Source organism: Humulus lupulus, chromosome 1, assembly GCF_963169125.1.
Source record: "Humulus lupulus chromosome 1, drHumLupu1.1, whole genome shotgun sequence".
Classification (NCBI taxonomy): Eukaryota; Viridiplantae; Streptophyta; class Magnoliopsida; order Rosales; family Cannabaceae; genus Humulus; species Humulus lupulus.
The window spans coordinates 231,845,254-231,858,072 of record NC_084793.1 but is presented as its reverse complement, the minus strand read 5'-3'; the positions used below and the strand labels follow the sequence as shown (position 1 = coordinate 231,858,072).

General features: G+C 38.8%; 1 protein-coding gene and 1 non-coding gene across 2 annotated transcripts; one reads left to right on the top strand and one right to left on the bottom strand.

The window, feature by feature from the left end:
• Positions 1–3,822: 3,822 nt before the first annotated feature.
• Positions 3,823–4,487, bottom strand: LOC133830712 (uncharacterized). The gene is made up of 2 exons (XM_062260762.1): positions 4,363–4,487; positions 3,823–4,279 (listed from the first exon to the last, which is right to left on the bottom strand). The coding sequence occupies exons 1-2, from the start codon at positions 4,485–4,487 to the stop codon at positions 3,823–3,825; spliced, it is 582 nt and encodes a 193-aa protein (XP_062116746.1).
• Positions 4,488–12,171: 7,684 nt separating this feature from the next.
• LOC133813441 (small nucleolar RNA R71) lies at positions 12,172–12,278 on the top strand. The gene has a single exon (XR_009884452.1). It is a non-coding gene; the product is annotated as a small nucleolar RNA R71 (small nucleolar RNA).
• The last annotated feature ends 541 nt before the right edge of the window (positions 12,279–12,819 follow it).

Sequence of the window (12,819 nt, the reverse complement as noted above, 5' to 3'; positions counted from 1 at the left end):
CTCAGAGTCCATATCAAGAAAAGAAGCAAATATTCGAACAGTGAGATAGTACAAACAATTAAGTATGTTGTGTCAGGAAAAGAAACGAAGAAAATTGTAAGTGAAATACCCGACCTATTACTGGTCGCTAGATTATATACTCTACTAGTCTTACACTCACTCTCTGGCATGAAGAAGGATGAATCTAAATTTGAAGCGTACTTAAAATTGTCGTCCCCATCAAATAAGTGACAGGGAATTGGCAAGCTATCTAAGAGCGAGAGATCAGTACCGTTCTCGTCCGAAGATTCGTTGAGGGGCTCGAGAGGTTTGGTGGCTTTATTTTTCTCTTTTCCCTTTGGGGCAGGGGGAGCAGCAGTCCGCGGGGTGCTGGAAGGTTACCTGATTGTTACTCCGGTGGCCCTTCTCGGAGGAGTTTGTTCCACGTTCGGGTGCTGCTCGGGAACTTCTTTGCCAGTAGCACTCCCCGTTGTTGACTCCCTCATGTCCTAATGAGGGGCCAAAAGGCCGACCAGCCTAAGGTTAGCCTCTGTGACCAGATGTTTGACGCTTTTCTCCATGTCAGTCATACTGGCCAAGAGGGCTGATCTCAACTCCATGTCTAGAGTCGGGTCTGGTCCCAGCCATGGGCCTGAAAGGCATTAAAATTCTAAGAAAGTGTAGAGGAAACACTAAATAAAGATTAACGACTAGTGGTACAAAGGTTTTACCTCTTTGAGTAAAGGCCAGATTGTTCGCGATCATGTCGATCGTAAGGAAATACTCCTGGTAGTACCTCCCCACGTTCGATATGTGAGTGGTGTCGGTCAGGAAGGTGCGCCCAGTTTCCTGGTGACAAAAGTGAGTTGGCACGGGCCATACCTTCTTGGTTAGGGTTAGACTTGAGGTCGAACAAATAATTAACCTCATGGGGAGTTGGCACGGGCCATTTTTTGTAGCTATAAAGAATATAGAGTGTTGCGAGCATTCTATACCCATTGGGAGTTATTTGGAAAGGGGCGACTCCGAAGTAGTTGGCCACCCCTTGAAAGAATGGATGAAGAGGCAAGGTAGCCCCTGCCTCAATATGGTATCTCGAACAGGCACTGAAGGCGCCTCCGGGCAAGTTCGACGATTGGTCTTGGTTGGGTTGAACTAATGTCACCCCCGTAAGTCCATATTTGTTAATATAGTTGGCGATCATCCTGATCGTCACTCGGCTTTTAGAGACAACATACCATTCAACATCTGGTTGAATGTCATTTCGGGGCTGAGCATGAGTTTGAATATTGGGGTCAGGGGTATTTTCTGCTCGACCACTGGTCGAGGGAATTTTAGCCCGAGGAGCGGGCTGATTTGAAGAATTGGGAGTTTTCTTTTTCTGGGCTGTAGTTTTTGCTCGAGCCATATTTTGGATAAGGATGGATGGAGTGTTTGAAGTGGCACGAGAAAAGGGAATGTCAGGTATTAGCGATGATGGTTGCTCCTCGTTCTCAAGCAGCCGAGCTAATAAGTCATCGTCGATGGGTCTTTCTCCTCCCCACGGATCTTGCATGAAAGCTGCGAACAGAGAAAGGAGGAGAGAAGACACAAAGCCTAAAAGCTTGTGTTGAAAGTTGGAATAACGTTGCTCGCGTATACGACCAGCAGCATTCTAACAGAAACACTAAGTTCTATACGAGCAGTTTGAAAAACAAATTGAAAAGCGGAAGTAAAAAGCTTTTTCGACTCCGAAGGGGCGGGAAAAACCCAGTTTTTCACCTAGCTTAAAAATCGAATTTTTACTTCGATTTTATGCCCTAAATCTACAATCTTGACTACCAAACTAGTTCCTAACTCCTACGAAACAATATTTTACTACCCTATTAATCATCTATCGACATGCAAACAATCCCCATACATTTTCAGCCAAGAACACGAAGGGGTTCAGAGATAAAAACACGCATAAGACAGTTTCGAATAGCAACTCAAAGGACAAGAAAATTTGTGAAACTTACTCAGATAAAGATTGAAGTGCGAAGGTGAGAGCTGTCAAACGTCCGAGTATAGATGTTTGAAAATTTATGGGCTCTGGGGCGCGAGTTCTTCAGCATTCTTCAAGAAGGCAAAAGCAAGTAAAAGGTAAAAATGGTAACTTGAGGATTATTGATGAAGACCAAGGCACGTTAAAAGAGGCAATCATGACTTACTTTTTTCTAAGTATGGGGAAGTGGAATGGTCGTTGGACACACTCTTGGGAAATTGAAAGGACCTGATTAGACATGATTGGTCACCTTTTTCGAGAAAGCATGGGCGGTTCTGACAGATTTCGTGGGGTATTCGAAGAGTCAGTTTCCTAAGTTTACTTATTGATGATCGCAATAAGTAACCTTGGGGGCAAATGTTTACCCAAAAATTGTTTTTGATGACGTGGCAAAGAATTCTTACACGCGGCGGAATTGAAGGACAAAGGTGCTGTTCGGCCATCAACCAGGAGCACACCTCATCGCCAGCATTAATTTTTTGATACAACAAGGCTAATCGTGAAGCCTGATTTATTTCCTTCTTAAGTTGTAATCTAATATTAACTACATTTGAATATTTCTTCATAATTATCCTTGATACGGGATTATTAAGGAAAGATAGGACACGTTACCATGTGTAACCCTCCTTGAGCCTATAAATATGCATGAAATAGCTCAAGGAAGGGACTTTTGGATTCATTAGCTTTTTTGCTTGATATTGAGAGAGAAAGAGCTATAGTGATTGTTCATCATTTTTTTGTAATCCTTCCAAGGTTTGTGAAACTCAAAGAACCCTAGTTTTTTTTATCACGGCTTTGAAGTTTAATAATAACAATACAGTAAGTGGACATAGGTTGTTACCAATCTTTGGGGCCGAATCACTATAATTCCTTGGTGTTTTTTCCCTTTCCATTGGATTATATTTTCAAGCATCGTTCCATATTTTGTCGTATATTTGACTCCGTGTCGTTGGCTAATTCGAGGGTCAACAACTTAATTTCTTAAAAATCCCAAGGAATCTCACTAACTTTGAAAAAATTAGAATAGGAATTACTTACATTAGTGAAAGGCCCATTGATAATCCACCATTGTTATTCAAAGCTTGAAGAAATTGAAGAAATTTGAGAAGGATGATGGAAATTTTGGATTTTTGGTTAAAAATGAGGAGAAATATGTTGATTGATGGAGAATATGAATAATGATGGCAAAGAAAAGGGTTTAGGGGTGATGTATATGAAATATATGAAGAATAATGGAAGAGGATAGGAGTTTATGGGTTGTTATGGAGGTTTTATGGTGATTAGAGTGGAGGAAAACCAAAGAAGAGGAAGAGAGGCAGATGGGAGTGTTTTGAGGGTTTGGAAAAAATAGAGAAATTTTTTAGGATTTTAAGTGAGGCCCAAGTCAGCGCCGTGGCGCTAATATATTTTTTCTCCATTTTTGTCTGCTCCAAGGACGCGGCACATGAATTGGGGCCGCGGTGCGAGGCCAAAGTCCGAATTTTTGCCCAATCTGTCATGGGGCCTCGCCATGGCGCTAATACCCCTAGGCGCTACAACTCAACAGGCTGCGCCGCGACCCTAATTGAAAGCCATAAATTTTCAATTTTCAAATTTTTTTTCTTCACATTTTTCACGGTTCTCTTTTTCTAGTATTTACACAGAATTACTAAAATTCAACGACTAAGAAAAAAATCAAAATTATAATTGTTCCAAACATAAAATAAAATGCATAGTGTACATTCAACTTGGGATGCCTCCCAATGGCGCTATCGTTAACGTCATTTAGCCAGATGCTGAACTCCTCTTCATTGTAGCGTTAAGAGGATGACGGACTTGGCCTAATCAAAATGACCACCCAAGTAGAGCTTCAATATTTTCCCATTCACCTTAAAATTACCGGTCTTCTCAGTCGTTACTTCAACTGCGCCATATGGAAACACCTTAACAACAGTGTAAGGCCCAGACCACCTCGATTTCAGCTTGCCTAATAACAACTTCATTCTTGAATTAAATAATAATACCTGCTGACCTGGTTGAAATTCTTTCCAAACAAGGTTTTTGTCATTCCAAACCTTTGTTTGTTGCTTGTAAATTTTGGCGTTCTCATATGCCTCATTTCTAAACTCTTCCATCTCATTTAATTGTAGCAATCTCTTTTCTCCTGCTGCTGCCATGCCCATATTCAGTGTCTTCATAGCCCAGAAAGCTCGATGCTCAAGTTCCACCGGAAGGTGACATGCCTTCCCAAAAACCAACCTATATGGCGACATGCCAATAGGTGTCTTGAAAGCTGTCCTATACGCCCATCGTGCATCATCGAGTTTCATAAAACAGTCTTTCCTTTACCGTTGAATAGTTTTCTCCATAATACTTTTCACCTTTCGTTTTGAAATCTCTGCTTAACCATTACTTTGAGGATGGTAAGGCAAAGTAGTTTTGTGTCGCACTCCATATCTTGCAAGTAAAGCCTCAAATTGCTTGTTAGAAAAGTGACTCCCTTCATCGCTAATGATAGCTCGAGGAGTTCCAAACCGAGTAAAAATATATTTTTGAAGAAAGTTGAGGATCGTTTTACCGTCATTTGCATGTGTTGCAGCTGCTTCCACCCATTTTGAAACATAGTGCATAGCTAGCAATATGTACAGATTGTTATAAGATGATGGAAACGGTCCCATGAAGTCAATCCCCCACACATCAAACAGTTCCACTTAAAGAATTCCAATCAAAGGAATTTTGTTTCTTCTTGAGATGTTCCCGGTCCATTGGCATCTATCACATGCCTTAATAGACTCATGGGAATCCTTGAACAAAGTTTGCCAAAAAAAAACCTCACTGAAGAACCCTTGCAACTGTTCTAGCATCCCCAAAATGACCCCCACATTGAAGAGTATGGCAGTGAGTCAAAATGGAATGCATCTCCTCTTCAGGCACACACCTTTGGATTATCCGATCTACACAGTGCTTGTAGAGGATTGGTTCTTCCCAATAATAATGTTTCACCTCAGAGAAAAACTTCTTTAGTTGTGGCCTTGACATCTCTTAAGGAGCTACATTTGCAGCTACGAAGTTCACATAGTCTGTAAACCACAGGACCATCAAACTTTCCTTCAAGGCAAATAATTGTTCATCTAGGAAATCACCATTTATCTGGACTTCTTTCATGTTTTGACTTTCTTCCACTTCTAGCCTAGACAAATGATCTTCCACAGGGTTTTCCATGCCCTTCTTGTCTTTAATTTCCAAGTCAAACTCTTGTAGCAAGAGAACCCATCGAAGAAGCCTTGGCTTTACATCCTTCTAGGTCATAAGTTATTTAATGGCAGAGTGGTCAGTATATACAATTACCTTATTCCCAATTTTATATAGTATGAATTTATCACAAGCAAAAACTATGGCCAAAAGCTCATTCTCTATCGTGGCATAATTCAGCTAAGCACCATTCAAGGTTCTACTATCATAGTAGATAGTGCGAGATACCTTGTCCACTCGCTGCCCCAAAACTGCTCCAACTACATATTCACTCGCATCACACATCATCTCAAAAGGCAACTCCCAATTAGGTGCAATGACTATAGGTGTTGAAGTAAGTTTCTCCTTGAGCACCTTGAATGCTTGGAAATAATCCTCTCAAAACTCAAATGGAACTCCATTCATCAACAACCCAGATAAAGGCTTCGAAATCTTTGAAAAATCTTTAATAAACCTTCTATAGAACCCTGTATGACCCAGAAAACTACAAACCTCTTTGACTTAAATCGGTGGTGGCAGATTTTCTATGTATGAAATCTTTTCTCTGTCTACTTCAATGCCCTCATTATAAATTTTGTGCCCTAACACTATGCCCTCCTTCACCATAAAATGGCATTTCTCCCAATTTAGTACCAGATTAGACTCCTCACACTTTTTCAAAACCAGCTCCAAATTGTAAGCAATGATCAAAGAAAGAACCAAAAACTGAGAAGTCATCCATGAAAATCCTGATGCACTTCTCAACCATGTCAAAGAATATTGCCATCATACACCTTTGAAATGTCACTAGTGCATTGCAGAGTCCAAATGGCATTCTTCTGAAAGCAAATGTGCCATAAGGACATGTGAATGTTGTTTTCTCCTGGTCCTCCGGTGCACTAGCTATCTGATGGTATCCAGAATAACCATCCAAGAAGCAGTAATACTCATGACCAGCCAACCTATCCAGCATATGATCAATAAATGGCAGCGGGAAGTGATCTTTCCTTGTTGCTTTGTTGAGTTTATTGTAGTCAATACATATCCTCCATCCCGTGACAGTATGAGTTGGAATCAATTCACTATTTTCATTCTTAACCACCGTCATCCCTCCTTTCTTTAGAACCACTTGAACTGGGCTCACCCATTTTGTAACGTCCTGCATTTTCGGGTAACTTTAAACGACTCGGGTCGGGATTTTTCCCCCGGGTTAAGAATATTATTTTGAATAATATTATATTTTTTTTGTAAGTATTCCATGAGTTATTTCTAGCCAAAATATGAATTTTGTGATTTTAAAAGTAAAGATAAGACATTCGGTCCTAGACCGACACAAAAACCCTGATCGGGTAAAAATCTCGGAAAATAAAACGAAAAATCATGAAAATTATATTTTGGGCATAAAATACATTCATAAAAGTTAAAGTTTGGTCAAAAATAATAAACCTAAAAGAAAATGGAAATTTTAAGGCATTTTGTGGTAAATGCCTAATTTTGCCGAAATGGGGAATTTTATTCCATGAATGGACCTTAGGTTAAATTTTATTATGTGATTAATTAAATTAAATGTGAGAGACATTTAAATTAATTAATTAATGTTAAGTTTGGTTATTAAAACTTAATAAGAGTGAAAAAGGTGTCAAAAGTCAATTTGGACTTTTCTTCTTATGAAACATTTATTAACCTTTATAAAAAATAAAAAAAAATGAAATGATCATATATATAGCAAGGGTTGGCCGGCCAAGTGATGTTTTGAAACCCCATTTATTAACTAATTTAGTTTAAATCCCATTTATTTAAAGGTTTGAGATATTGTCAAGTGGGCAAGTGGGAGTAAAACACTTGAGTGTTTTTAGGGTAAATTAGATAGCATAAACTCTTCCAACCCTCCCCAACCGACCACACCACTCTCTCTCATTCACTCATCTGATTTTTGAAGACCTCTCAAAGTGTTCTCTCCATTATTCAACCTCAAGAACACCAAGGAAACTTGGAGGCTAAGTCTTGGTCTAGGAAGTATTTTTCCCTAAGGTAAAGTTCACTAATCTAGGTTTTTGTAAAGTTTTAAGCATAGAGTTTCAAATAGATAATTAACTATGTTGTTGGGGGAACTTGGTTAGGGTTTTTGAAAGGTTTTGGAGGAGTCAAAGCTTATAGGAAGGTCCAAACCTTAAGCAAGAACACCAAAGATGTAAAAAAAAGTTTACTTTTGATGATTTTGTTGTAGGGTTTTTAGTTTTAAGCATTATTTTGTATATCTAATGCTTAAAGTTTCTTGTTGGTGATGTAATAAGGTTATGGTAGTTGTTTAATAATTTTTATGATGCATGTGTATTGATTTTTGAAAATGGGAACCAAAACCCCCAAGGGTTTTGTAGGATACCCTAAAACAAACATGTTTTGAGCTGTGACTTCCAAGGGGTCAAGCAGCCACTGTATATTGGTTTTGTAAAATTAAATTGTACTGTGATGTTTTTGAGATTGAGTACATAAAATTGAGCTTTTGAAACACTAAAAAATGTTTAGAAATGAGTAAGTTATGCTATTTCAAAGTTTAGGTAAAAAACTGTTTTTTCGTATTCTTATTTTCGGAACCAAGTTTGGACAGCCACTGTATAGGGCAAATGAACCCAATTTTTTCTAAAATTTTGTGGACCTATTGATGGAATAACTTATTATTCCACTGTAAAATTTGGTAAGAAAATATTGAACGGTTTGAAAGTTATTAACTGTCAAAGTTTGGAAAAAATAAGGACTTGAAAATAAGGTCATTTTCACCTCATTGTTGGAAAATGATTTCACCAATAAAAAATGCTCATTTTGACCTAAGATTTTACAAAGACCTAAATGGCATAACGAAAATGGAATTGGGAAATTTTGGTAACAATTGGGTAAGTAAATTTCAAGTTATGAACTAACGAAGTATGTAGTTAAAAATGTGAAAAATAGGTTTTTCACTCTTAGTGTAAAAATGAGATTTTGGAACATAAGGTAAAAAGTAAAATTTTGCTTATTTCAATATATAAATTGGTAAGTCTTGAAATCATATTTTCACTAAAATTACCCCTTTGAGTTTAAATGAATTATTTTTATTAAAGAGTTTTTATTCTTTCTAAAAATAAGAGATTTAATTTATTAATAGTTAATAAATTAAAAGAGGGTTTAAAACCCTATATTTTGAGAAAATAATAAAATGAATTATTTTTCTAGTAAGTAAAAATTGATTAATTGCTTTTGGAAAATTGATTAGTCAAGATGAGAAATTTATAACGGTTTTCCTAATTAAGACAAATTAGGCAATTTTCTTAAATCGGTTTTTAGATATTAAAACCTTAAGAAAACTAAAAGGAAAATTTAAAGAGTTTATTTTCTTTAAAAATAATTAAGGAATTTATTTGTATTTTCTGGATGTAATACCGGCTAAAATCTTACATATTTTAACCGACTAGTCGAAAGTGCGGGTTAATAGCGATACCTTGAAAGAATAAGATTTTTAGCGGGTTGTGGGGAAATACCATTGTGATACCCGAGCCTAGGTATCGAGACCTTAGGATAGGTCTCCCCGAGACTTAGGGTTTAGTCTCGAATATTTTGTATGACTTTCCTTAATAGGTTTAAAACCAAATAAGGATTATAAATCCTTACAAATGACTTTTATTAAAATGACCAAACTGCCCAAAATAATAATAATGAATTATGATTGCCATAATTAATCCGAGTATATTGTATGGATAACTACAATATTGGCTAAGCGTAACTGGACTGAACGTTGGAGGGTGAAAACCTGCTGAGCGCTAAGGACTCCAAGTAAGTCAACTTATATTGTATGGCTGCAACATGAAATGATTATTGTCTTGTATGTTAGTATAGGGATACATGCATATATATAGGCTGTCATAGAAAGTTGCTTAGAGACGTTAGTCTAGTGAGTGCTGATTTAGAAAATATGAACGGTAGAAGTCCGTCATATCCTAGACGGTTGATCCCCGTCACACTGCTTGATTTTATTTATGTCCGGTTCATTACCGCGACGAGTGGCCATGAGATGAGGATAAGCTGGTTAAACCTAGGGGCGCCAAGATAAATGGGACCTAGGGGCCCTCATGCTTACTTAATCATTGGACGGTTAGAATCCGAGCAAGTGCTCTGATAAGTTATTCCCGGATAGCAGCCGTGAATATTGGCCATTTAGTGAGAGTGCCTAGAGATACTAGGGGTTGCCAAGATTGAGTGAGGCTGAACACCCTAGGGGCAGCTACTCACCAGCACCACTGATTAACATAGAAGTCTCCGTAAAATCGTGTAAATTGGATTACACTCTTGAATAAGTAGCGATGCCCTAGGTAACATGATAATTACCCTTGATGAGAATATTTATTGGCTAGATCTTAGTGTGGAGACTCGGTTCTCTTTTACAGATTAGCATTTATGTTGGAAGGCGCGTTACGCATGAATTGTTGGAAATTGTCGAGCGTTGGTCTCGAATTATGTTGTGATATAATATATCTGCTTGCTCTGGGATTTTCTGAGTGCAGGGATATAATTGTTGATAAGATATAGTTGTGATATAATATATCTGCTTGTTCTAGGATTTTTCTAAGTGCAGGATTTTATCTAGTTATGAATTAATTTATCAATGGTTATCAGGCATGACCATAAGTTTGCCAGGATGCTTTAGCGTTCTTGAAATTGATTGTGTAGGGTCCCGGATGGGTCCGGAACCCTAATTCTCTATATGCTTGTTTGAAAGTTGATCTTACTAAGCGTTTTCGCTTACCTAGTTGTTTCATGTTGTAGGTAAGGGCAAGGGCAAGGCAGAGCAATGAGCGCTGGAGTCTTCCTTGCAAATGTACATGTGGACCGACCTTTTGGGAAGCCTTTTTATTTTTGGAAATGTTGTGTAATTTTCCTAAACTAGGCTCACTCTAATCTTTATAAAACATGTTTGTAACTAAATGTTAAGTATGGCCATACGACTTTTTAAAAAGTTTTTTTTTCTATGGGTTTTTGAGACATTTTGTTAAATGAAAACATTTATATTTCCGCATTATTGAGTCTTGAAAATCCGGGTCGTTACACATTTACTATCAGATATTGGGTAGGCCACCCTTGTGTCTAGCCACTTCACCACTTCTTTCCTCACAACCTCCTTCATTGGTGGATTTAACCTCTGTTGAGCATCAATAGTTTGCTTACTGCCATCTTCCATCAAAATTCCATGCATCATTGTCGAGGGGCTAATCCCCTTTATATCAGCCAAAGTCCACTCAATGGCTCTCTTATACATACGCAACACCCTCAATAACTTCTATTCTTCAATCTCATATAGCAAAGCAGATACAATAACAAGAAGTGTTTTATTCTCACTAAGAAACTCATACCGCAAGTGATCAGGTAAAACCTTCAAATCCAACTCTGGTGGCTTCTCCACTGAAGGTAATGGTCTCTTAGGCACTGAACCAAGCTCTTCAAAGTATTTCTTCTTTAGAGGCCCATAAGAATTCAACCACTTCGCGTACTCTATGGCCTCTTTTCCATCTTGCTCAGTCACTTCCTCCTCTACCAAACTGAACTCAAGAGGGTCTTCTACTAATCTCTCCACCACATCAATTGCGAAACAACCATCACTGGCCCTGGGATAAGTCATAGCTTTGAGTACATTAAAAACAACTTCCTCACCGTGTACTCTCAACCTTAACTCACCCTGCTGCACATCAATCAAAGCTTGGCCTGTTGCCAAAAATGGTCTTCCAATGATGATTGGGACGTTGGCATCCTCCTCCATATCAAGTACAATAAAGTCTGTTGGGAAGATGAACTTGTCCACTTTTATCGGGACGTCTTCTATAATACCCCGAGGATGTGCTCATGATTTTTCTACCAATTGTAAAGTCACTGTGGTAGGCCTTGCTTCCCCCAACTTCAATCTTCTGAAAACAGAAAGCGGCATCAGACTAATGCTCATCCCCAAATCACATAAAGCATTCATACAAAATTCCCAATAGTGTGTGGTATGGTAAAACTCCTAGGATATCTCAGCTTCTGAGGGAGTTTCCTTTGCAGAATGGCGCTGCACTCTTCAGTTAATGCCACAGTTTCGTATTCTCCCATCTTTCTCATCTTAGACAAAATTTCTTTCATGAATTTTACATAACTGGGCATTTTCTCTAAGGCCTCCGCAAATGGAATGTTGATGTGCAGTTTCTTGAATACCTCCAGGAATTTTGAAAACTTCTTATCCAGGTTATTCTTGCGGAGCCTCTAAGGGTAGGGAATCTTGACGTGATGGTCAATGATCATTGGTGGTGTAGCTTCTTTGACTGGGAGGTCTTCAGTAACCTTGTCTTCACCTTGCTTCTGATCCATTGTGCCCTGTGCCTATTGATCCTGATCCTTGTCTTCAAGTGACTGCTCTGCGCTTGGCCCTTCATACTTCTTCCCACTTCTCAAAGTAATAGCCTGACAATGTTCTTTTGGGTTGACTTCAGTGGTGCTAGGTAGATTACCTTGAGCTCGGTTGACTATAAGAGTAGTCAATTGCCCCATCTAAGTTGGGCTGTCTAGGAAAGTTCTCAATGGCTTGAGCTTGTTCCAAGGGCATATTGTTCACATCCCCAAATTGACACTGATCAAAAGAATGGGGACCCCCACATAATTCACACATCAACTGAGTTTGGATAACTGGGGCTGCCACAGTATTATTTTGTAGCTGTTTTGTTAGAGCAGCTACCTGAGCACTAAGCATGGAGATGGCATCAATCTCGTGCATGCCAGCCACTTTCTTCGGATTTCCCCTCTCACTAGGCCATTGTTGATTGTTCATAGCCATTTCTTCCAGCAGTTCATATGCCTCATTTGCGCTCTTTCTCGTAAATGCTCTGCCTACTGCAGCATCAATGAGTGTGCGAGTAGTACCACACAACCCATTGTAGATATTATGTACCAACATCCATCTCTCTATTCCATGATGTGGGCACTATCTGATCAAATCCTTGAATCTTTCCCATGCATCATACAAAGATTCACTCTCTAACTGATAGAAATTATTGATCTCTCCTCTCAACTTAGCTACCTTTGCAGAAGGGAAAAACTTGGAGAGAAACTTCTGGGCAAGGTCATTCCATGTAGTGATCAAATTGGGTGGCAAAGATACTAACCAACTCTTAGCTCGGTCCCTCAAAGAAAATGGAAATAACCTTAATCTGATGGCATCATCGCTAACTCCATTCATTTTAAATGTCTGGCAGAGCTCAACGAAGTTAGCAAGATGCATGTTGGGGTCTTCTGTTGGCAATCTCCCAAACTGAATAGTGGATTGAACCATTTGGAGCATGGCAGGCTTGATTTCAAAATTGTTGGCATCGGCAGCGGGTGATCTGATACAAGACTGAACCCCTGTCACAGTAAGCAACACATAGTCCCTCAAACTTATGGCTGGTGAATTCTGACCATCAGTTTGATCCTCAACATCACCCTCGTTCAACCCATTATTATTAATCGATGGATCTGCCATGGTAGTCTCAACCCTTCTTTCCAAACTTTTCTTCCATCAATTCAGTCTACAAGTCTTCTCTATTTCAAGATCAACATGCACTCGAATAGCAGGG